This window comes from Botrytis cinerea, chromosome 3 (genome assembly GCF_000143535.2).
Source record: "Botrytis cinerea B05.10 chromosome 3, complete sequence".
NCBI lineage: Eukaryota > Fungi > Ascomycota > Leotiomycetes > Helotiales > Sclerotiniaceae > Botrytis > Botrytis cinerea.
In genome coordinates this window covers 998,798-1,022,493 of record NC_037312.1, presented here as the reverse complement: position 1 = coordinate 1,022,493, position 23,696 = coordinate 998,798, and the positions used below count along the sequence as shown (strand labels likewise).

Below are 23,696 nucleotides of genomic sequence, written 5' to 3'. Positions count from 1 at the left end.
ATTTTGTACTAAAATTCTTTCATTTGATCCCTCGAGCACCCCCAGACTTGAAAAGCTGAAGCCAGAGCTCTTCAATAAATCAAAAATCTGTCCACCTATCCATAGATCATTCACAAATCTCATCCACCACCGCGCAATCAACCCGAAGATAACTACTCTCCCAACTCCTCTTTCCTCCCAACGCTCTCATTACCCCCTCGCTTCCCGCATTCCCTTCCTTCACATCCGAATGTATAAACCCGCTTGCCCCATTAAACCCCAAGTCTGCAAATTCTCCCAGCCCGAAACGACGAAGGAGTTCCCGAGCAACATAGGTAGCGAGACCCAGACCACGGTGCGAAGGAAGTACGTAAAGAGTTGCTAGCGTGCCGTCAATTCCTATGAAAGCCCAAGCTACCATCTCGGATTCCGGGGTCAGGAGACAGAGAGAGGGCTGGGTGAGCAGGGTGGAGGGCTCGCGCGGGATGCTGGAGGTCGAGGTTACGAGGGTGAGTTGGGAGGCTGGGACGCGGGAGAGGCTGAGGGAGGATGGGGGTGCGGTTGCTGAGAGCTTGGGGGTCGGTGATGTGGGGATCAGGTGGAGGTTCCAGCGGGTATGGTAGGGGATTAGGGGCGTGGATGTGGGCTTTTGGGATGCGAGGATTGTTAGAGTGTTTGTGATGGTTTCGTGTACACATGCGAATCGGAGGATGGGATCGAAGGGATATCCGGGAGCGTTAGGGATAACAGTGTTTTTTAAGAATAGGAGGGCGGTTTGGAGATGGCTGGAAAGAAGAGATGTGTTTTTGTTGGAGAGAGGTTGTGCGTAGGAAGGTGTGATTAGAGGGTTGAAAATCCAGATCTGAGATTCGGTCTTGCGGGATCGATCGGAGAAGATGATGGTGTAGATTTCGGGGATTGGAGCCTGTGGGCGAAAGGTGGCGGCAAAGAGACAGTGTCTAGAGGGTGTGTTGTGGGGAGCGAGCATCCGGTTGTATATGGGATTGCTGTGTGGAAGGTTTTTGTAGAGGCTTGGAATTAGAGTTTCGGAGATGGTTTCTTGGGGGTGCATGTAGAATTTGAGTTCCTCGGTCGAGGAGGAGGAAGTTGATGTGATCATTGTACCCCTTTTATTCTCGGCAATATCTTGGGGAAATTTCTGGAGGTCAACGGTCTTGCCGCTTCTTGTGTCCCTGTTGAATGGTCTGGAATTGTGAATATCTCACTACTACTTCCGACACGGAACTCACGAGACCAGTTAGATTATGTCGTAATGTAACTTGTGTGGTTTTCAGTTGGCGATAGTTAATGATCGAAAAGCGAGCCAGTGAGTATGTTCGTAATAAATACACTTGGACCAAATCATGGGAACAAAAACCAAAGCAGTTATGCAGAAGGAAAGTCTGACAGCAAAACAGAAATTCTTTCCAAAGATACCTGTATCACGTACTTCTTTTATATGAAATACCCTCCAGTATCTGATATTGAGTCATCGCCGGAGATCCACACCCCAGATAACGAAAATTGAGGGGTTTATGGCAGATCAATAAATCTAGGAACCCCCTGCAAGTCAAAATCGAAAGCTTGGGACTGACCACTGGTCTACTATTTTAATGGGCGTTCTAGACAGCATAGAGAGAAGATGGGAGATGATGTATAGATAGCAGACATTGACAACATCCATACTTACATAAAATCGGAGAGGAACTGGGAGTCTTCAGCGATTTTGGGTGTCTAATTTTTTCTTCGAATCTTATATGGCCCTGCAGCTTAGTGGTTTGAGAGCTTGAAATCCATATGTAGCATCACTTAAATCTCAGTATTGTATAAAAATCAATCAGTATTAAGATTCATTGGAAGCCCAATATTACTGCCCAGGAGAAAAAGGACGAGGTGGTCACAATGCTTTAGATGTCCTTCTCGTTGAAGATAGAGTCATAGGGGTGCTGATTTATCCATCCTGGGCCCCTAGACTGCTCGAGACTATCAATTCAGGGCGGTTTCGCTTAATGGGGGATTATGAGCCAATTAGATCATCAGGATTCCTTAAATCTCATCTAGTATTTGCATTTAATTTTTAATATAAAATTCAATTCATAGCATTTTTGTATCAAAATTAGGGATCTAATATTATACGCTGATCATCAAGCTTCACTCTTTTTTGAATTATAAAGAATAGGAATTTGAAATCAAGATTCTATTTTATAAATACTGTGTAAGAACCCACTAAAATAGCTACTCTATCCAATAAAGCTTTATCATTCAAGGAACATCGCACGGATCACACTGGCGCCCTGAGTTGGCAATTAAGGGAATATTGATATACTCGCACCTCATGAATCACTAAAAGTGGTTGAATATAAATTGAATTAGAAGTTCAACAACACAATCAGCTCTCCTTCTATCTCTAATATTGAATCTTCCAGTCTCCGTACTTACTCACAGGAAACTCTACAGAAATGAACTGGTTTTAGAAACTAAAACGGACTGAAAAGGTCATACAAAGCGAAAATCTTGGTATGCTGCACCCTGCCAAGAGCATGAAGTAATGTCATTGATCCCAAGTCTAGCTTGCCAGCACTCTGCAAGATACTTGTAATTGATAGATTGAAAGTCTAGCCGACTGGTCAAGTCATTTGATTGATTATATTAGTTGATGAGAGCCAGTCGGTCGAGAGAATCGAGTGCTCTAGAAACTGAGGATGAGGACTCTTATTTGTTCTTTTGTTCTTTTGTTCTTAAGGTTACATGCTTGATGAAGGGTTGCGTGAATGGGATTTGTATTGAAATGGTGCTAAGTGTTTGAGTACGTGTCTGGAGCTCTTGCCCCAAGTCCAAGTCTATTGAGAGATTACGCTCATGTTCATGGAGAATATCTCGATAAGTTATTCGGAAATGGTTAGAGAGTTGAGCTCCGTGGTTGTCTTACCTTCACACATTCACACAGCAGCAAGTTTTAGTACCATCATTCTAGCATTTCATGTTTTTTTGTCTAAATATAGAAAGGTCGCAGATCTGCACTTGGGCTCACAATATTTTGATGTTTGATTGTCCTTTATACGATGGCTTAGGTTGGCCCTAGGTTGGCCATCAGCCATTTGCAGCTACCTCTGCTGGAAGATCCCAAAACACTTCCACAGCTTGTAATGATATCCCTCGTCGCTATTCTGTTTGCCCTAAATACTAGAAACAACAATAAAGATACTTATCAAACTCCTAGTATATTCAAATTGAGATTTCTCCTGCTGAAAATAGCCCAGTCATGCTCAGCAACCCCAAAAGCCATCCTATAACGCCCCTGATATCAAACTCACGAGAACGCCCAAGCCAATATGAACACTTCCAAGTATACATCTGTCATCTTAGCATGTTTTATCTAAAGACGAGAGACTTAATACTCATATTTCCAGTCACAGCCCGTACGCAGTCACAAAAAGACCTCTACTTTCGACCCCTATCTCAGTCAGTACAGAAGTCCCCTCCCTATCAACAACAAACCCAAAGGGATTCCTGACATTACCAAATCCCCTCCTCTAGCTCCCCCCAACAAACTCAAAACCCTCACATTAACCAAACTCAACCCCGAAAGTACGATAATCCCCTTCCTCACCCAGCCTTCAAACTCCATAACCACATATGCGAAATAGCATGCCAGGAAAATTCCGTACAAAGCCCCGAGCATGTGCTTTGTCTGTTTGGCTGTTGGTTTCCAACAAGCCTTTGTATTTTTGAAACCCATCTTGTAATCTCGTATATTCTCATGATTTCTGACATTTTTATAATTCCGTATCGATTCGAATTTCAAGATAGCTTGGCCGAGAAGCGTTTCGGTAGATGTGGGAATGGCTTCGAGTTCCCCGATTGCTTGGGTGAGAATGGTTTCGGGACAAATGGGTATGCGTGTGAGTAGAGCGCCGAAAGTGTTGACGGTCTTGTTTAGGAAGGAGGAGATGATGATGGCTGTGAAGCAGGCCGAGGAGATGATGAGAAATTGTTGTGCGGAGGATGAGAGATATGTATTCAAGGGCGTGAAAAGGTAGGCGAGGAAGTTTTCGATGTGGTGAAGAAGTGATGCTAGGATCGTGGTGGTGGACATGTTTTCTAGTTGATGGGATGGATTCTCGATTACTATTTGTTGATTTTTTGAAAAGCTTTTGGATACTTTGAGGGTGATGAAGTTGATTTCTGGCTTGGTAAGACTTTGTAAGGAAATTGGATCTAGAAATCAGAAGATTGATAAATAACAAAGACCATCTATTCCTGAAACTGTTCACTTGATAAAGAGTTTCCACGCTATAAAAGACCTTGCGCATTAGATATAGATCCTCATGTGCTGTATGAAGCTCTGGGGAGGTGAATGAATTGTATGGCTATGGTCAGAATCGTTGACAGTAGACTATGCCCTTGAATCCAAGACATCAGAGATTCGCGCTCTCGAGAACATCAAGACTGTATGGCCGAAGTTCTGCATGATTATTTGGTGATGAATTCCCATTATTATATCCCTTGTGTGAACTATCAAACAAGTGTATATATCTATCTAAACCATTTCCCAAGCCAAGAACAGAAATCTCACCACGTAAACCAATCCATCAATAAACACATACCGTAACCCTAATACCATTAACAAACTCAACATCCCCAGATATCAAAACCCACAAACAAACCCATTAACTTCCAAATGCCTTCCTATCTGGGGGTATTCTTCACTTTCGAAATGTTCATTTGATTTTGGTGGGGATTTATTTATATGTCGTGAATCTCTTTCTAACTCTTCCTTCCCATTGCCTATTTCCTCTTCTCTCATTAATGAAACTTTTCTCTCCGATCCTTCTCTTCTCTAAAGCGAAAACCGCACATACACAGCTACAGGAAGACTATCCAGTTAAAAACCTTCTCGATTTTCAACTTGACTTCCGCAAATCACAATACAATACAACACGTAACCATAACAAATAGACACCATCTTCTTCTACAGTGATATCACCATCGAGATAAGACGATGCAATTCTATCTCTACTTGATACTTCGATGGTGATTATCATCCTAGCTCAAACTGCAAACCGCAAACATTCCGTAAAAATCTAGGTAGAATGGTTTATCTACCAACCTATCTTCCTCCCTACTTATCTGACCATCCATCCATCCATATAGACAGATAACTATAAACGCAGCGCCAGTATCAACATAAGCCAACCACGTGTAGTGCCCAAACATCAACCACGAACAACAAAGTAGAAGAAAAACCAAAAGGAAAAAAGGAAAGAAAAATCCTCCATGAACAGCCCCCCAAAGCTTCCAAAGTCCTCGCGACTCTTTACAAAAGAGAGTCATCATATCAAACCCCATCATATATGGATTATTATACCAGCCCTCCCCTCTACAATTTAGCTCTCGGTGTTCACATTATCCATATATCTTATCCACATCTCGTCTGCCCTACCCAGATATCTCCTGAAATCATTCACAGTCTCTCCCAGTATTTGCCTTTCCATCTAGCATCTAGATCTACTCTCCCATTTTCAAATTCGCAATTTTAATTTCCAATCGCGACTCTTCGGTCCTTATCAGACTGCATCTCCTCTCTCTTCCTCTATACTTGACTTCCACACCCCTATCTCTCCCCATTCCCTTCACAATCTCCACCAAACCACCAATTTCACTCCCCCCATTCCCCCGTCTATCATCCTTCCCATCACCACCCCATCTCCGTACCGACAAACTCCCAATACAAACCTCACAACTCCCTCCCCTATACCTCGTTCTTCCCCTCTTGCTCTCGCACCTCATCCACCATTGTTTTCTTGCCACCTCCAAGTCTCTCAAACTTTCCTTTTCTCTCTCTGCTCCGGTACTCTCTCTATTCAGACTTCTTCTGCAAAAGATAATGCCACCACTCAATCTTTGTCTCGAAGTAGAAGTTGACATGGGTATCGCATGGCCACAGCCAAGATACCTATATTGCGTTTCAACACACATCCCTTTTCTGATCTCGATGTTGTTCGCGGGCTATGGGTTGTGAATAGTAGTGCAGATAGTATCGTGATCTTATATGGTTATAAAATGGTATAGTATGTATATATATATATGTGTGTGTGTGATGTATGGAGTCGCAAAGCTGCGCATCAGCTACTACCGTCACCGATATATAATATATCTCGGAGTTTCGTAAATTTGTTCGTCTATAAAATCTTCCGAGTGTAAGACAGCGATAATGATTGATCAGGTTGACGATGAAATGGTTGCCTATCCTATTGCCTAAACTTCCCTCATCGAGTCTTAGTCACATTTCTCATCTTCCAACTGTCGTCTCAAATCTGCTCCACTGGTAAGCTATACAGCTGAGCTGTAAATGTGGCGATCAAAGTTCAGTTGGAGTATGTTGTTCACGTAATGACAATAAAGGAAGAAAAATTGAATTTGGAACGACGAGAAGATCTCTTATATATTCATTCCCTCAAAGCTTTCGGCGAATCACTACACTTGCATTATTTTCCTACTCGCTGTCCCAAGGCATACATTATGACTCGAACAATGAAGCCTTCACCCATGTTCTAATGAACCACCAATAATCATTGTTGATGATTAAGAAGCAGCCAATCAACTCAATCTTCATATTTTCCAGCCGGACTACCTTTAGTGAATGAATAGTAATAAAAGCAAGACAAAATATTGATGATACGAAATGTGAATAACGTTAAATAAGAACGCTGCTAAATAACGACAAGAACCAGATCGACAACAAGAGCCTCGAAATAAAACTTTAGTAGCAGAACTCATGAATAAGCATGTATTCAAATTAAAAATAACTCAAAGCAAGACAATTTACACAATCAATAATAGTGAATGACGCTCCGCTGGCCCTCCGGGAGCCATTGCCATGGAGGCCGAATATTCGAAATCGTATCGGAATGGACGGAGAAGAAGAAAGCAAACAACAAAAGCACTACATAGTTCCAAATCCCCAACACCTAACATTCCTGCATGAGGATGGATACCTACCATCCGAACACCGAAAAGAGTGAATCTTTGAACAGCTGAGAAAGAAAATTACTAAATAAGAAGTAGGAAAATTACTCAAAAAGAAAACGACTAAATAAGAAAACGACTAAATAAGAAAACGACTAAATAAGAAAATGACTAAATGGGAAAACTGTCACGGGTTCAATGGCGTAGTCTTGTGGATGCCTTAGGCATCAACGTTCTATACAGTCGACGCTCATCCAGCGCCTTCTTCCATCCTTGTAGAATATCATACATCTTACCTAGGACCTATCCCTCGCCCCGTGATAAAAACGATTAAATAAGAAAACGATTAAATAAGAAAGCGACTAAATAAGAAAGCGACTAAATAAGAAAGCGACTAAATAAGAAAGCGACTAAATAAGAAAACCACTAAATAAGAAAAACGCCACACAAGCTTTTAAGCAAACAAGAACTACCCCTCCCCCCCACCATCCAAATGATAACAGCCAACGATTTACGCCCAGCATATGTGACATGTATCAGAAGCAAGTAAAACTTGCAGAAAGTACGCCGTGAGCAAAACGACCCTCCAACCAACACCCAAGAAGAATCTCAGGCCAGATATATATAACCTGGACGTGATCAACAAACTGCACTTCAACCATCAAAAATACTCAACCCGAATCAGGACGAACAGCTCTGACACGAGCAAACAACCAGTATCATATATATATACACAAGAATACAATCTACCACTCCAGGCTACACGCCAACAATACTAAACCAAAACACTGATAAATCAGCACGTAGGTAAGGAACATGCTAGAAAGGATCCAAGCAAGCAAACAAACAAACAAACCAACCAACACGCCATCTAAATGAGATCGATATTAACCATTGAATTCCAACCAACCGTTAGCATTAGACACTATATCCAAACACGGAAAAGATCCGATCGAAAACACGAGCTTTCCAAGTTTTAACACCACCAAATAAGAAGAAGGCTCCTAAACCGGAACATGAAAGTCATCTCGACGAGGATATAGAAATCCACAAACCACACAATCTACTTAAGAAACAGAATCGCACAGAATCAAACCTCACCAAGCATCCGATCTTCCAACCACGAAATCCCAAGCCAACAAGAAAAAATATCCACGCACCCATCCCACACTTTCATCTCAAAAGCCTTCCAAGCCTTCCAAGCCCCCAAAGCACCAAAACTCAATAAGCCCCCGGCATACCAACTAAGCATGATGACATCTGAAAATATCAAATCAGCTACAGCAAGATCTCACGATCTAATTGAGAACAATAGATATATGTATGTGTATACACACATGAACAATACCGAAAAAGAAGACGTAAGCAAATACAATCAGTAGCACCAACAATTCATACCCAAAGAACAAACAACCCACCAGCCAACTAACCAGCCACATAAAAACAGTGATTCATATTGCTGGGTATCTATTGTAAAGCCTAAATCCTAAATGCTACACATCAAATTTGTCTCCTCTCAATCCAAATCTCGCCATGCTAATAAACAGCCCCCCCTATCAAATTTTCCCCAACCCACCATCATAGCCTATTCTTGAGATCGTGATTTGTCTTCCAATCATGAAGTGAAGTATATGCTTTTTTTAAATATCAAAGTGCCGCGCTTGCATGCTTGACAACTCGCTCGCTTGCGGCAAAAGAGAAAGCCACCCGGAATGAGAAGACTATAAGCATGACCAAAATACAAGATGCCTCTCAGGTCTGTACAGTATAGATAGATAGATGAAATGAGACGTTCGACTACCGACTACACTAGTAGACGAGATAGTATGCGTGCGAGCGAATTTTATTCGCCATTCAACTTTATACTCCCTTTACCATTAATCGTCCGAGTTTCCGTCCTGACACTTTCCTCATCCCCATTAGCATCAGCATCCACCTCCCACCCCGGTTTTCTCCCCACCAAAACCCTCGCCACAGTGTTCAACCCCTTCGCCCTCTCAACATCCAAACTAACCCTCCTCATTTCCTCTGCACAGGCCACACATCTCCTCCTAACCTCGTCTTCCTCCCACCCCAAAGCCTTCGTTAACAATCGCAACGTGTACGCTTCCAACGAGCTCATCGATGACACCAACCATAATTTCCCTATCGTCTTTTGCGTTTTATCGTCTGGCCAAGGACCCATCGGAATCGCAAATTCCTTAACCTCCACATCTACGAATCCCAATTTCTTCAACTTGTCCAACTGCAGATGTGCAATGCCACGTGGTCGTCCAGATATTCGAGCCGCTTCTCCTAACGCGTGCAGAAGGGCGGGCATGGGACTATCTTTGTCGAAAAATGTAAGGAAAGCTGCATGGTCGTCAAAATCCATAATCTCGATCCACCCACCAGGTTTCAGATGAATAAATGCTTCGGAATATATCTGATCCCAATCGCTAAATGCTCCGGCCATATTCCGCAAATGCACGAGATCGAATTCATTAGCAGGCCACGTCCATCCACCTTCTTCTTCCGCATCGTCAATTTCGAAAAAGACATTGAAGGGAACGGCTGTGGGTTGAACTTTGGCGATATCTGTTCCTATTATCTCGGCCGAGGGCCATAGATCACCCATTCCCATGGCCCAATCACCAGCTCCTGTTCCAATATCGAGAATGCGAGTCGGAGATTGTAGAGGCACGGTAGTAAGTTCATTGTCGAAGATCTGGAGGTATATTTGATGGATGATGCGTAAACGATCGAGTTCTTCCTCATCAATCGGCATATAGTAATCTCCTACATAAACTCGACCGTGTTGTTGTAAATATACTACGTCTGAATCGTAGAGGGAACGAGTGGAATTCCTAAAAATGTCGAAAAAGTATTAGCAAATAGTCATGGAGAGAATAGAAAAATAACAAGTAAGGATCTCACACTGTATCTCGATCCGTTTGAGCATGATGAAAAACAGATTTGGTATACGCAGCCCGTCTTCTATGGTCTTCAATTTCCTTCTGCACAGTTTCCCTCGCAGCAATCGCATCATTTTCCATTTCCTCTTCATCATTGTCGTCCGGTACCAGTGGGACCCCATTACCACTATCCGAATATCTCAAGTCTCCAGGAACATTTACATTCTCATCCGGTAAACTAGCTCCTCTGCCGTTTTCTTCTTCCACTTGCTCCCCCATGGACTTGGGATTGGTGCAAACAGCTCCCATTGACTTTTTCCTTCTCCAACTGACCATTCAATCCAACCACCGTCCGTTGTCTTTGTGTCGTATGGTATTGTGAAGTATCGTCTCGCCGTTAATCTCCTTCGATTGAGCTATCAATATTTATATGCCGATCTCAAATGCAATATTCGACCGAGCTCCCGTCCTCTCTGCTTCAACAGATCGTGAACAGAGTCGGTGCAGATACGATACGAAACACAATGCTAGTCTCCCTCTCCCGCTCGAATCCCGAGATCAACGAACCAAACGCACCCAGATGGAAATCGAGCAGCAAGAAAGCATCCGCGCGTTCCAATCAGCAAAGCCAGACGCAAACCCAAAAGATGGCACGGTACTTCGTTCTCCGTACGCCCACCACCAAGACTTTGCGAAGGTACCATAGATTGTCCTGTGATCCGATCATCAAAAGCGGTGACCTATTTGAGGTCTATTGAATGCATTAGCCAGCTACCACCTAGGCACCTAGATAGCATAGCCAGCCAGCTAGCTCTTATTTTTATCTTCAACCTCAGTTACCTCCGTGGTTCTAGCAGCGGCCCACCAGTCCCTAGTTAGTTATCGAGTTAGCTTCCACCAAAGGACACAAAGCTCCGCCAATGAAGCCCATGTTGAACAAACTTTAACACTACCGTGAGCACTAACAGCAGAAGCCAGGTGCCTAGTATCGTCGCACTCCCGTACTTGCCACGCTTTGCCAGCCGATCTTATTGGGAGAAAGGGACGGGCTGACAGCGGGACACCCCACAAAATACCGAGAAAGAAAAGATCAATCCCACCGGAACCCAATGATAAGCCACTATGTGGGAGGTAGGCTGGTAGGTACTGACGGATCGTTCGTTCCATTGGCATTAGGGTTAGCATGAGCATTAGCACTTGTACCAAAGTTAAACCCCGTTTACCGTTGACAAAATCATCCAATTGGTTGGCTACCTACAAACAGCAGATGTACAGAGAGAGTATCGTAGAGTGGCCGTTGATATCCACCAAGACTCCATGTCCTTGGTGCTGGATCACCCAGGTAGTGTTTGAGTTAAGTGTTGAACGTCTATCGATCTATCTATGTGTCTGGGCGCAATACAGCTCTGACATTTAACATTTATTGCTGCACCTCGACCCTTTTCAATTTCTGGACCGTTCTATCATGCCATCCGACATCTTCTGTATGTGTATGTACGTAAGTTGTCTTTCTCTATCCACCCACCCACCAGCACAGCACCAGCACAGCACCAGCACCAGCACCGACTACCTCAAGAACGAAGTCCAATTGACGTGATTTTTGAATCAAATGCATTGATCACGGCATCTCCGATAGCCATCTAGACTGTCGAAATCGCAGTCTAATCCGAGGTTTGACTTGCGTTTAGCAAGAAAAGAAGTACCGAGCGGCTTTCCATATCATAGCACATCACATCACATCACACCACATCCATCTCACGAGAACACAGAACGACCCAGACACCACGAGAAACCCATTGCACGCCCATCTAAAGAAAAACATCACCTCTCTCTATCCAACCAAATCGCATACCATTCCGACACACGAACCACTATTATACCAGAGTGAAAAAGTCCTTGGATTCAATCGCTTTCGACTTTCGAGTGTTCCATTCATCCATACATCCATACATTTAAGATCTTACATACATCACATACAGCATCCATCCACACACACACACACATCCACCCACCTACAGAAACACACCGCTCGCCCCCTTACATCTACTAGATCCGAGGCTTCAAAAAGGCTTTCCAATAGCGTTCTTCCCCAAACAATCACGATGTATCTATTTGATTTGATTTGATTTACCCAATTCAGCCCCTCACGCGCACATCCCCCTTCCAATACTATCGAATCCCATCCCATCCATCTAGCCAGAAACTCAAGCGAGGAAATTGAAAAGAAAAGAAAAGAAAAGAAAAGATGAGATGCGATAGGACAAGATCAAAAAAACAAACTCCAGAAAGGAGAACCCCCAAAACACAAAGCGTAAGCAACCCAGTACCTGATAGACATTCACTATGATCTTCCCAAAGCCACCCCCTCCTCCTACTGCAGTATCCCTGCCCCGAGCACCGGTACTTTTATCTATCATTGTGTCTCACATCCTCACGCTTATGCCAGCCATACCTATACAAAGGCGCGAAAATGTTTTTGTCCTAGTTGCTCACTCAACGTTATGCATCAAGAGATGGTAGCGAATGTCCAAGAGAGGCCCGAAGACGAGGATTGCTCTTCCAAAAAAAAATGATATCTTTTTATTTTGTGACCAAGTATATCCTATTTTATACTCATCAATCCAGTCCCATTCAATCCAACCAGAAACCCCAAGCCAATATTCATAAATAATAAGTCTCTAACATCAACATCATCTATGGGTGTACTACCAATCAACTAGGTCTACCCATGGGGAATATAAAAAACGCACGCTCTAAAATTGTGTCCAACAGGCAACCCATTAAATCGCCCATCATCAATCCCTTTTCTACGCCACCAAGCATGAAGCTGAAATGCAATCAATGCAGTGCAGGTGAGCTAGAGACCATCCCCAAAGTAACCTATGCTTCCACTGCTTGAGCCAACCCACTCGGAACTCCATTCAACTTCCTCTTCTTGCCCAAAATCATGTTATCATCAGCGTCGATCACCATCTCTTCTTTAAGTTCCTCAACAGTATTGTTGTCGTCACCCACCACTTTCGAACCAGCAACCGTGGGGAATGGTGTAAGGACCTTGGTGATATCACCCCACCATCTTTCGCCAAATCTCTTGTACCAGTCAACAGTGACCGCCATTCCGTTTTCGAAGCTGGTCTTTTGATCCCAACCTAATTGTCTGAGCTTGGTTCCATCGACTGCGTATCGATGGTCGTTGAAAGGTCGATCCTGAGTATGCTTGACCCACTTGTGAAGTTCTTCCTGGGTGCTGTGGGGGATGTCCAAGTAGGTGAGCAATTTTGAACATAAAGTCAAGTTGGAGATCTCATCGTATGAGCCCACGTTGTAGATCTGTCCAATTGTGCCCTTGTGGAGAATAGTATCAAATGCATCAGCTGCATCACCAGCGAAAAGATATCTTCTGGTGGGAGTTCCATCTCCATGTAATACAACTGGCTGTCCACGTTGGAGTAAACAGCTGAATTTCGGAATGATTTCTATTTCATTGTCAGTTACGGAAATCAAGACTTTTGACTAAAGTACTCACTCTCAGGGTATTGATGTGGACCGTAAACATTGTTACTACGCACGATCATCACCGGTAGCTTAAAGCTCTTCTGGTAAGAATGGACCAGCATCTCCGCTGCTGCCTTGCTTGCAGCGTATGGGTTTGTGGGTGCCAAAATGCTAGTTTCCAAAAGATCATCATCATCATCCTTGACCTCTCCGTAGACCTCATCTGTAGAGATATGAATGAACTTTTTGATCCCAACCTTTTTGGCACTCTCGAGAAGAACGTGGGTACCATAAACATTTGTATGTGTAAAGGCATATGAATTTCCGAAACTCAAATCAACATGAGATTGCGCTGCGAAGTGAAAGATTGTGTCGATGTTGTATCGTTCCAAGCAGTCTACAACTTCCGATGGGTTTGTAATGTCACCATGGTAGAAGGAGAAATTGCGCTTGTCGTTGAGCGCCCGGGTGTTGTTCAATGAAGCACAGTAATCCAACTTGTCGAAAGATACAATATTATAAGCATCGGGGTACGTCAATGTCAAATGTCGTACCAGCCAGCACGCACTAATAAAAGGTTAAAAATCCATCTTGTGCTGCACAAACAAATGTGTCCTTACATAAACCCCGCGCCTCCTGTAATCATGATATTCTTGACATCTGGCAATGGTTCGAATTTGGTGCTTCCTATAAGTATAGGAGCTTCCTTCCAGACGCCGAAATCTTCGAAGAATTTGTTCTGCTCTTCATTGGCAGAAGAGGGAGCTGTGAAGGAGACGAATTAGTGAACGATTCTCGATCCAATGGCAGAGGGGATAAATAGTACTTGGAGGACTCCTACTGGTACCGTTTGCAGCCATTGTGTTTGAAGGTCGATTGGAAAGAAGGCAGACGTTCCAAATGATGTTGAATTGGAATTGGACAGATTGGATATACGAAAACGCAAGCAGATGTCCGGCGGTCCTAAGAATGCGCAAGGAGGGTATGGAGGAGCTTTATTATTTAAGGAGGCTGCAGGAAGAAAAGCCAAGGAATGTTTGAGAGACCGGACGAATTGGCAGATGCAGGGAGATATGATTATGATTAAATCTTAGCAAAAGCAAGACTGCAACAGCATGCGGAAGGTAGATCCAGTTCTAAACAAGGCTATGCTTTAAATAATGAAAAGCACATGCAGGTGAGCGTGAGCGTGAGAATGAGAATGAGAGCGAGATTAGTAAATGGCGGCATCTGCAGGGAGAGATGGTGGGAGACGGAAGCGGAGGTTCTTCTTTGGATTGATTATCTTCATTGCCATGGATGGGCTGTAATCTGATTAGTTGTATCAACGGATATGGAAACGAACGTAATAAGCCCATGTTTGGATGCCCTTGAGGTTATGGTTATTTCGCTGTCAACGTGGGTGGAGTGGGTTGAGTTGGGTTGAGTGGGCTGAATGGTGGTTTGAATGGATTTTAGTGCATGGATCATGATGTGTTCACCCTGGCTAGTGAGGGAAGCTAGCATCTCAGCACTAATAGAATCATCAGTTGCAGCTTCATGCTAGGCAAAAGGAGTCTTCGCTCGGGTTGCTGATATAAGTAAGTGCATACGAATGTAGTCCCTTGTGCGTGGGAAAAACGTTACAGTGGGGAGTAAGGAGGCGTCTAAGGGGGGAGAAGGACGGCTTAGATGAGAATCTGCTTGGGGGAAAGCATATTTTAGATGCTCTGCTCACGTTTGACGATAGACGTTTAGCTTTCTAGTCCTCAATGCCGTGTGCACTACTAGATCTTCCATGCCAGACAGCTAGTAGCCAACATCCAACAGCCAACAGCCGGATAGCCCGTCGACATACACAAGACACAACACCCGGCTGTCAAAAGAGATCAGCGAGGAGAGCGCTCGAACAGATGAACTAAAGCCACACATCCATCGCACATCGTTTTGTGGACATGGAGAAGCTAGATGACTAATCAGCCTTCTGCGATAGGGGTCACTTCAGGGCGCCAATCAAGATCGCCTGGAATATGTGATACAAGATCTCAGCCACCATCCACCGGAAGAAGGATTTTGATGTGATGTGAAATGATTCATTGATGACATGATCTGTCATACTCTAGAGACTTTGTCAAATATAATCTATCTGAGATTAGATGTTTCTTCCAGTCTCTTGTTTTCCTTCTAGATCGATGGCTGTCGAGGCTCACAACCCATCTACTCTTCCTGGACGCGTATGTATGTCCGAGCCTTGGACACAAAATCCTTATAGGATTAATATGGACTCCAGTATCCACTGAATTAGGTAGGAATATAAGGTTTAAGATTTAAGATTGTTACAGAAGTTCAAACCAAACGACGTCGATTACGCGGTCTCACAATCGAAGGGTTCTCGAGGGCGGTAGGGTTCCCACGGGTCTCCAATATCAAAAAGGTCTTGAGACCACGATTCAATATACACTTCCACCCAGCGGGCAGGTCTACGATGGACTACACCTGCAGAAAAGAGAGATCGACATGGCAAAAACCTAGCCGAAGCTCGCTCCCTAGGTCTTGATTTTGATTTTCTTATCCGGTCTACAATAATAGCCATCTCCAATGCCCCTACATTCAATTATCGCTGTGGCATGTTTTAGAATTAGCCACCCAAGGGGCCACCCAAGGGGCCACCCAAATTGTGTCCACTCAGTTGTTAGTTGGTATGCTTGCGGTGCAGTGTTCGTACCGTGCGAATTTAAACTGCTAGCTACCCCGGTGATGTGATTCCAGTAATATTAGATGCGTATGAACTTTTATATTGCTCCAAGGCTGTTTTCGATATTAAATTCATTTGTCGCCGGATAAACTAGCTGAAAGATTCCTGGAAGAGTTCACTCAGGATTCTATGTCATCATAAATTGTTATACGCTCGGAATACCTCTCGACATTAAATATATTACATATTAATTGCTTGACCATCTCTTCTTGGTACAGGTGAATCTGTTCAGCTCTCTACACACATCTCGATATTCCCAGATACCAACGTCTACACGATGGCGGAAAGATCAGCCTCTGCGTCGACAGAAGATAGATTTGATGACAAGACCGAAAAGCGTGCTCTGATGGATGCACAAGATGGAGACTACAATTTAAGAACACCAGAGGAATTGGAACATATGGAGGAGGATATTGAGCGGGCAGATTTACTTGCACCACCACCCGAAGATAAACCAAAGGCACCGGAAAGTTCTGTGAGATCTGCAGTAATCTGGATGGTGGTAAATACACTTGCGACAATTGGCATCGTGAGTTTTTCCAACGTCTAGAGACTTCCTCACAACGTCTTAACAATTTCTTAGGTCTTCACCAACAAGGCAATCTTCTCAGATCCTTCATTGAAACTCGCACAACTCACATTTGCCGCCTTCCACTTCACGGTAACATGGCTGACGCTCTACACACTCTCGCGACCACGGTTCGCCTTCTTCACACCCAAAAGAATTGCAGTCAAGGACATCTTTCCGCTCGCCATCTCCATGGCATTGAACGTCATTCTACCCAATTTGTCTCTTGCTTTCTCGACCGTTACTTTCTACCAAGTAGCTCGAATTCTCCTCACGCCAACCGTCGCTCTTATGAATTTCGTTTTGTACCGATCCACTTTGCCTAGAAATGCGATATACGCTTTAATACCAGCTTGTCTCGGAGTGGGAATGGTTTCTTATTACGATTCACTACCTGCTGCCGATGCCAACATCCAAACCACCAGCACTCTAGGGGTTATCTTCGCATTCTCCGGAATTTTCGCCAGTTCTCTCTACACAGTATGGATCGCCAGTTACCACAAGAAATTGCAAGTCAACAGCATGCAATTATTATTTAGCCAAGCACCATTAGCAGCGTTCATGTTGCTCTACGTTATTCCATTCGTCGACACTTTCCCTGTTTGGGCGGAGGTGCCTGTCAACCGATGGGTTATGATTTTGATGGTATGTGCTCTCGTATTAATGTTAAAACTCGTATATGCAAATTGCACTGTCAGCTAATAACTCCATCTTCCAGTCGGGCGGTTTTGCATGTCTAATCAATTTGTCCCAATTCTTCATTATTGCTCAAACTGGGCCCGTATCGAGTACTGTTGTTGGCCATGTCAAAACGTGTTCGATTGTTGCTCTTGGATGGATGACCTCTGGACGCGCTGTGGGCGATAAATCAGTAATTGGCGTGTTCATTGCAATTGCAGGAATCGTTGCGTAAGTTTGAACCCCTTTTCTGTCTTCCAATTTCCCTGGGGCCAATTCCAAATCAACCATTTTCGGGGACCCTAGCCGGACAATTCTTGGCGAGCGGCAAGCGGCCAGCACCCGTTTTTCCGATTTTCATGCACTTCTTGATGTCAAACTATCAAACAGCCTGCCCCTAAATCCTGCGATGCGAGTTCGTATTGAAGTATCAATCATGAATTGATTTTAGATTGGGTTTTATGTCAGCTGTCAGCACATGTCGAATGTTCTTATTAACAAAACTTGTGTACTAGATATTCAATGGTCATGATCAAACACAAAACCCAACCAAAGAAATAAAACGGCCGACGTTATACGGGCGTCATGTCATCTATTGCATGTGGTTATAATGTCCCAAACGAAATTCCACGGTCTGCTTCTGTGGGCGCTTTCGAACTCAGAGCATCACATCGCTATCAGTCGGTCTTTATTCATCCGAAGGATCGAGTTATCACGCAGCATCTTCCTGTTTGTACAATGTTACATCACGAAGCCTTACCAAGCGGGGTTATGGACATGCGGAGGTAGTCTTATCAGGATCCTCGAGAACAGAAACGATCTTCGAGTCCGTGCTTGTACTACATTTCTTAAAATTTGTTCAATTAGATAGACTTTCCTGGACTTGTTCTCGTGTTGGGTGGTTGGAAATTGCCAAGGCCATTGATTATATTGTTGTATTATTATATTGTGTTTCCATGGACAGGAATTGATGGTTTGATTTACGCGATAGATACCAAAATACTATATAAGTATTACTTTTTTGAGCTCCGCAAGCGTATCCTTCTTCTTCGTGTTGTGTGTGTTTGATGTGCATTTTTGATGCTTTCATTTGTACATGTTTACCCCTTCATCATCGCTACAATGGGAATGGGAACTTCGGGTTTGGCATGCGAAAATGGAGGGATAAATGTCTGAACATCTGATCTGATATTTCGCCACCCTTTTCCATACATGCACCAGATGGCTTCATTCTTCTCTATCCATTTATACCGTTCTATTTGTTATCCATTCTCAATTGATCTGTCGTTATCCCACAGTATCATAACTTTTTTCAATCACTCGATCAGAAGGTCCCCGATCACGTGCCAGCGCTTACCTATCCTTCTCGACTACTGCTCTGAAGATTTCCGCAGGCTGAACTGTTATTACACAGCTAAATGCGGAGCGGGATAAGATATCCGATCGTCTTTGAAAAAAAAAAACCTTATTTGATACAAAGTCGGCATTGTAAGTTCTTTCTTCGGTCGCGATAACGTATAGCTCGGTGAGTGAAAGTGGAGGATCGAGAGGTGTATGTCAGTCACGCATCGTGATTATCTAGTTATGGGAACAGAGGAACGGTGAGAAGTGAGGCGGTGGAAGCAGGCAAGTGCTTGGAATTGAGATCTTGGGGTAGCTTTTGTGCTTTTTATTGAGTATGAAGAGGGAGATTTTTCATTCAGACTAGTTCATGTTGGATGTGTGGATGGACGTATGTGTGTTCTGGGAAATCTCGACCATTGCGAAACTTGTATTTGCAGAGTTTTTGTCTAATGGGTGAAGTGCGTTTCATCTTTACTTCGTATTCGAAGATTGCGATAGTCAGTGTTGAAATATGAAATATCAAGACTGTCTGAATGATCGAATAGTGTTTGGTTGTTGAGTCTATGTCAATAATTGACTTGTTCTTATTCTCCTTGGATGTCTTGAGATTCTTTCGATTATCAAAGCGGTTTCGATGGTGGAAATGCTCTTGATTTCTATGTCCCGTTCGATAACTGAAAAGTTTGAAATGATCGAAATGATCGAAATGGTTTACATCTTTCCATCAATCATTCAAATATTTTCAGTCATCGTGTCTGGTTCAATAATCCTGCCATGACGTCCGTCAATAATATTCAGTAGTACTGTTCTCGAATTTAAGTAGATTACTAGTTACTGGATCAATGATACCCTTGATTACTAAGGTTGATAGCATTTTTGTATGTGCTATGGTGCCTCTACATATCGATGCTTTTGCTCAAAGCTGTTGTTACCACATGATACTTTTATTTTATTTTATATAATGTTCTATTCCTGGTGTCCAGAAATCTGATGTCTCGATTTCCATTCTTGGATTATTCTAGCTAAATAGACGATACTGATTTAACTCAATTCTATTACTATCCATCATCGGGACCGTTAGTCGGGGGGGTTTTGGAAAGAGGGGCTTGCCAAGATATTGAAGAATAGAAACCTCGATGAAAATACATCTGTCGCTCTGTAAACCCGCCCTTCTATATAATATTCCTTCACTTTTATATTGACAATACCTCTTATCAGGAGAAAGAATTTTTCAATACATACGTGTGTCTTTATCATTTCACTTTCTATATCCAGATGATCTTTCAAATCACGTTTAATTTATGTGTAGTTATGTATCTTATCAATATTCTGAGATTTTACGTTGTGTCTATCGATTGGTAGCTTTACCTTTTGCTTCTGATGTTTCGTTGATGTGTCGAGATTATCGTGAATATGCTTTTTGGTTTTTCCAGGAGATATGTTTGTCGACGCAAGGGGGTATGTTAGTTCGTGTCAGTTTGTGTCAGTCAAATCGTCAAAGTCCATCATTTTTCACATTCCACAAACTCCTTGTTGTTATTTCAGCCGGAAGATTCAAGGATATATTTCTGATATCATGATTTTGAGCTGATAATCAGTGGCATTTGCTGTCTAGGTTAATTGGCTCGAATGGATGGGTGTCTTTTTTCCCTTGCTTGATAGAAACATGCCATCCCTTGGCTAGGCTTAAAGTGGCGCAATATCATAAAGTTGTGGTATTAGAGCGTAAGTTCTTACATGCCCTCGCCCCTATGATCTTTTCCGCTACCTATCTTACGTGAATACCCTTGGGATGAAATAAATGTCCAGTTTCCCAGGATGCTGATTATATTGTTCCTTCATATCTACACACAGCAAGGTCATCCTCGTTCGGTCCAAAAGTGATATCATGTCTCGTCGCAAGTGTGGCGATGACACTACGCAGCTTCATGAGGGAGAAATTCTTTCCGATACAGCTGTGGCGTCCTATTTTAATTCAAGATTAGCCAGTTCTTGAGATTCTTAAGATAGGAGATCTTCAACATACCCATTGAGAATGGCGAAACCCATGATTTGTTCTTTACCACTTTGGGACGCGAGTACCATCTCTCGGGTATGAAGTATGATGGTTGCTCGTAGGAGTCTTCCGCTACGTATGTGTGGTCAGCTTTTGAGTTTTTGCAGTGGAGCTAAATGTACTTGCATCTCCCAAGGACATATCGTGGAACGCAAACTGTGAAGTTTCCTGGTACATAGGTAGCTGCTACGGTTACTCCTTCCAATAAGGTATCTCCAAGGCCACTTGTTTGCGGAGCTAGATGTAGGCGAAGGATTTCATTGACTACAGCACTAAAGTGAGGTATCATGCAAGAAGTGTTCTTTATTGAAGATTTACTGCAATTTGCTGCTGGGAGGTGTGAAGACGCTCGCTACCTTTTACTTTGTATATCAAGCATAGCAATGTTACTTAGAATCTCGATTTCAATCCTCATTTCTAGAAAATGATTCCCTCTTAACTTTTAGGTGAATATTTCGATGCAATTTCAGTATAACTTAATGATAGTACGTCTTATTATGGACACGACTTACTGTGAATGTACGAGGAAGCATTCGGTGCTCACAGGGCTAGATCACTTTTAGTGTGAGTGATCAAGGGTGCATTCAAAGAAGTGCCGATAACCGATCGGCCATTGCTTAATCTGGTCGAATAGCCGCCAGATGCAAACGAACTCAGGACGTAACATTAAAAAAAATACATGTTTGTTGTGAAGTGTTAATTGAGAGCCAACATCTACATGCTGTGTCTCATGCTTGCCTACAGATTCACAGATTCATCTTTCCTTTCCACAAGTTGTTAACCTTCTCCTCTCTTGCACGTCCTTAATTAATAAATTTCTTAAAACAGCAAACTTCTACTACGAGGCACTCTCGCCATCAAAATATTGAACTGTATGAGAATGGCCGAGAACCCTTTGAACGTCGTAATTGTAAGAAGATAACTCGGAATGTGATTCAGATGCTGACAGTTCACATTTAAACAGGTTGGAGGTTCCCTCACTGCCCTTTTCCATGGAATCGTCCTTCGGAGACTTGAACATAATGTTCGAATCCTCGAACGCAATCCCCTTTCTCAACAAATGAGTCTTGGGGCTGGTATAGCTGCCATGGAACATGCCCAATCATTCATTGAGAAATATGACGGGACTAAGACACCATACTCTGTAACGAGTCCAAACGTCCAATACCTCGATCAGAATGTCAAAGTTAAAAGCACGTGGAACATCTCCATCGCAATGACCAGTTGGAAAATTCTATATTACGTCATGAGAGCCAATTTTGACGGTTTGACAAGTGACATCTGTGCTCAACCTCCCAAGCTCGCGGAACAGCGGGGCTCGGCTGTCTACGAACACGGGAAGGAAGTGACTGAAGCCGAATACAAAGATGGGCTGGTCACTATCAATTATCGCGATACGGGAACCGAAACATATGGGACGGTTCACGCTGATCTTGTTCTTGTAGCTGATGGTTCTTCATCGAAAATACGCCAGGCTTTGCAGCCAAATTTAAAGATTAGCTATGCTGGGTATGTGGCCTGGAGAGGAACTGCGCTAGAAAGTGAGATTTCCGAGAAAACGAAAATAACGTTTGCGTATAAGACGACGTTCTTCGCATATAAGGGAGGCTACATTGTTCTGTATGTGCCTCATTCAAGCGTTTGTATTCCTAATCTAACTGGGCGCTAGCTATACCATTCCAGGAGAAGATGGAAATATATCTCCTGGCCACCGACAACTCAATTGGGTCTGGTACAATCAACACCCCGAGAGCTCACAGGAGTACATCGACGTGATGACGGATGTTGATGGGCATAGACACCGCAGTACCTTACCCATTGGGAAAGTGGATCCCCAAAAATGGAACAAGCAGAAAGCTCTAGCACTCTCAATCCTCCCCGAACCCTTTGCTGAAATGGTTCAAAAGACCAGCAGACCCTTTATCTCCGCGATCAACGATCGCGAAATCGCCAAGCCGTCTATGTTTGATGGAAAAGTACTTTTCGTAGGCGATTCCATTGCGTCGTTTCGTCCGCATGTGGCTTCGAGCACGAATCAGGCGGCGCTGGGTGCGCAGCTGCTTGAACGGTTGATGAAGGGTGAGATTAGTGCGAAAGAATGGGAGGCTAAGGTTCTTGGTTTTGCATCTTTTACGAAAGTGCGGAGTGAACTTTGGGGTGCGTATTACGTATTTGGGGTTGCAACGCCAATTTTTGTGTCGACTTTCTTTCGGTATTGGAAGACTGTTGTTGTGCAAGCTGTCTGGAGGCGTCTTTATGGTTAGTTCTTGACTAGCTCAATGGATGGCATGTTTTATTTCGTTGGTTGAAAACTCTTGCCTCTCAGGTGCTAGGTGTTTCGTGTGTAGAATCTTCTATGTCTTTTTCTTCCAACGTGGCATTGGGGGAGAGAATCCGTCGAGCTTACGGGAATGATGATGTGTGGGTGGGAAGAAGGGTAGGATAGGGACGAGATATAAATGCTTTGGTGTGGAAGATCCCCTTGAATAGAGATTCTCTCATGTGAATAAAATATACCGCATATCAGAATATCAAAATATAACCCCGAGTATATATTGATGCATAAGTAGCAGCACCAACAATTGAACCTCAAATCCGAACTGGAAGATTCAAAGCATCTCACTATCCAACTTAATCAAGCCCAGTATTAAAAAAACAAAAAAAAAACGTCTGCTTGCTCAATCTGAACTGTCACATTCGAGGTATTCAATCGTCCAATTTGAAGTGACATTTCCAAAGCATTTACTTCCTCATTCTCCCACGTTGAAAAATTTCAAAATCCTTCACCCTCACCATTCAATATCGAAACCGTGAATCGAGTCCGAAAATCAAACGTAACACCACAAAACACAATCCATCTCATCCGTTGCGCAACACGCAATGTAACATGCTCTATCCATTCAAAGATAGAATTCCATCCCACGCCTTTCCCCCTTGTCTCTACCCGAAAAAAACAAAAAACAAAAAAAAAACAAACCC

At 43.2% G+C, this 23,696-nt stretch overlaps 6 protein-coding genes across 8 annotated transcripts; 2 read left to right on the top strand and 4 right to left on the bottom strand.

Moving 5' to 3' along the window:
* Positions 1-4: 4 nt before the first annotated feature.
* BCIN_03g03090 (hypothetical protein) lies at positions 5-1,458 on the bottom strand. Its single transcript, XM_001554916.2, has one exon. It carries the CDS (start codon positions 1,097-1,099, stop codon positions 107-109), a length of 993 nt encoding a protein of 330 aa, XP_001554966.1. The 5' UTR covers positions 1,100-1,458; the 3' UTR covers positions 5-106.
* A 1,543-nt stretch (positions 1,459-3,001) lies between these two features.
* On the bottom strand, positions 3,002-4,269 carry BCIN_03g03080 (hypothetical protein). Of its 2 annotated transcripts, XM_024691868.1 has the most exons (2): positions 3,495-4,269; positions 3,002-3,433 (listed from the first exon to the last, which is right to left on the bottom strand). In XM_024691868.1, the coding sequence occupies exons 1-2, from the start codon at positions 4,073-4,075 to the stop codon at positions 3,421-3,423; spliced, it is 594 nt and encodes a 197-aa protein (XP_024547640.1). In that variant the 5' UTR covers positions 4,076-4,269; the 3' UTR covers positions 3,002-3,420. The 2 variants fall into 2 exon arrangements, with proteins under 2 accessions (XP_024547640.1, XP_024547641.1); XM_024691867.1 differs by having other exon boundaries at positions 3,002-4,269.
* Positions 4,270-8,374: 4,105 nt separating this feature from the next.
* Positions 8,375-10,705, bottom strand: BCIN_03g03070 (hypothetical protein). Its single transcript, XM_001554920.2, has 2 exons — positions 9,865-10,705; positions 8,375-9,794 (listed from the first exon to the last, which is right to left on the bottom strand). The coding sequence occupies exons 1-2, from the start codon at positions 10,176-10,178 to the stop codon at positions 8,792-8,794; spliced, it is 1,317 nt and encodes a 438-aa protein (XP_001554970.2). The 5' UTR covers positions 10,179-10,705; the 3' UTR covers positions 8,375-8,791.
* Positions 10,706-12,412: 1,707 nt separating this feature from the next.
* Positions 12,413-14,735, bottom strand: BCIN_03g03060 (hypothetical protein). 2 transcript variants are annotated; one of them, XM_024691866.1, is made up of 4 exons: positions 14,164-14,735; positions 13,958-14,102; positions 13,369-13,904; positions 12,413-13,318 (listed from the first exon to the last, which is right to left on the bottom strand). In XM_024691866.1, the coding sequence occupies exons 1-4, from the start codon at positions 14,195-14,197 to the stop codon at positions 12,723-12,725; spliced, it is 1,311 nt and encodes a 436-aa protein (XP_024547639.1). In that variant the 5' UTR covers positions 14,198-14,735; the 3' UTR covers positions 12,413-12,722. The 2 variants fall into 2 exon arrangements, with proteins under 2 accessions (XP_024547639.1, XP_001554971.1); XM_001554921.2 differs by having other exon boundaries at positions 14,179-14,735.
* Positions 14,736-16,069: 1,334 nt separating this feature from the next.
* Positions 16,070-18,350, top strand: BCIN_03g03050 (hypothetical protein). The gene is made up of 4 exons (XM_001554923.2): positions 16,070-16,600; positions 16,655-17,284; positions 17,358-17,548; positions 17,833-18,350. Exons 1-4 carry the CDS (start codon positions 16,349-16,351, stop codon positions 17,876-17,878), a joined length of 1,119 nt encoding a protein of 372 aa, XP_001554973.1. The 5' UTR covers positions 16,070-16,348; the 3' UTR covers positions 17,879-18,350.
* A 3,048-nt stretch (positions 18,351-21,398) lies between these two features.
* Positions 21,399-23,639, top strand: BCIN_03g03040 (hypothetical protein). The gene is made up of 4 exons (XM_024691865.1): positions 21,399-21,490; positions 21,546-21,627; positions 21,682-22,337; positions 22,387-23,639. The coding sequence occupies exons 2-4, from the start codon at positions 21,592-21,594 to the stop codon at positions 22,979-22,981; spliced, it is 1,287 nt and encodes a 428-aa protein (XP_024547638.1). The 5' UTR covers positions 21,399-21,490; positions 21,546-21,591; the 3' UTR covers positions 22,982-23,639.
* Positions 23,640-23,696: the final 57 nt, after the last annotated feature.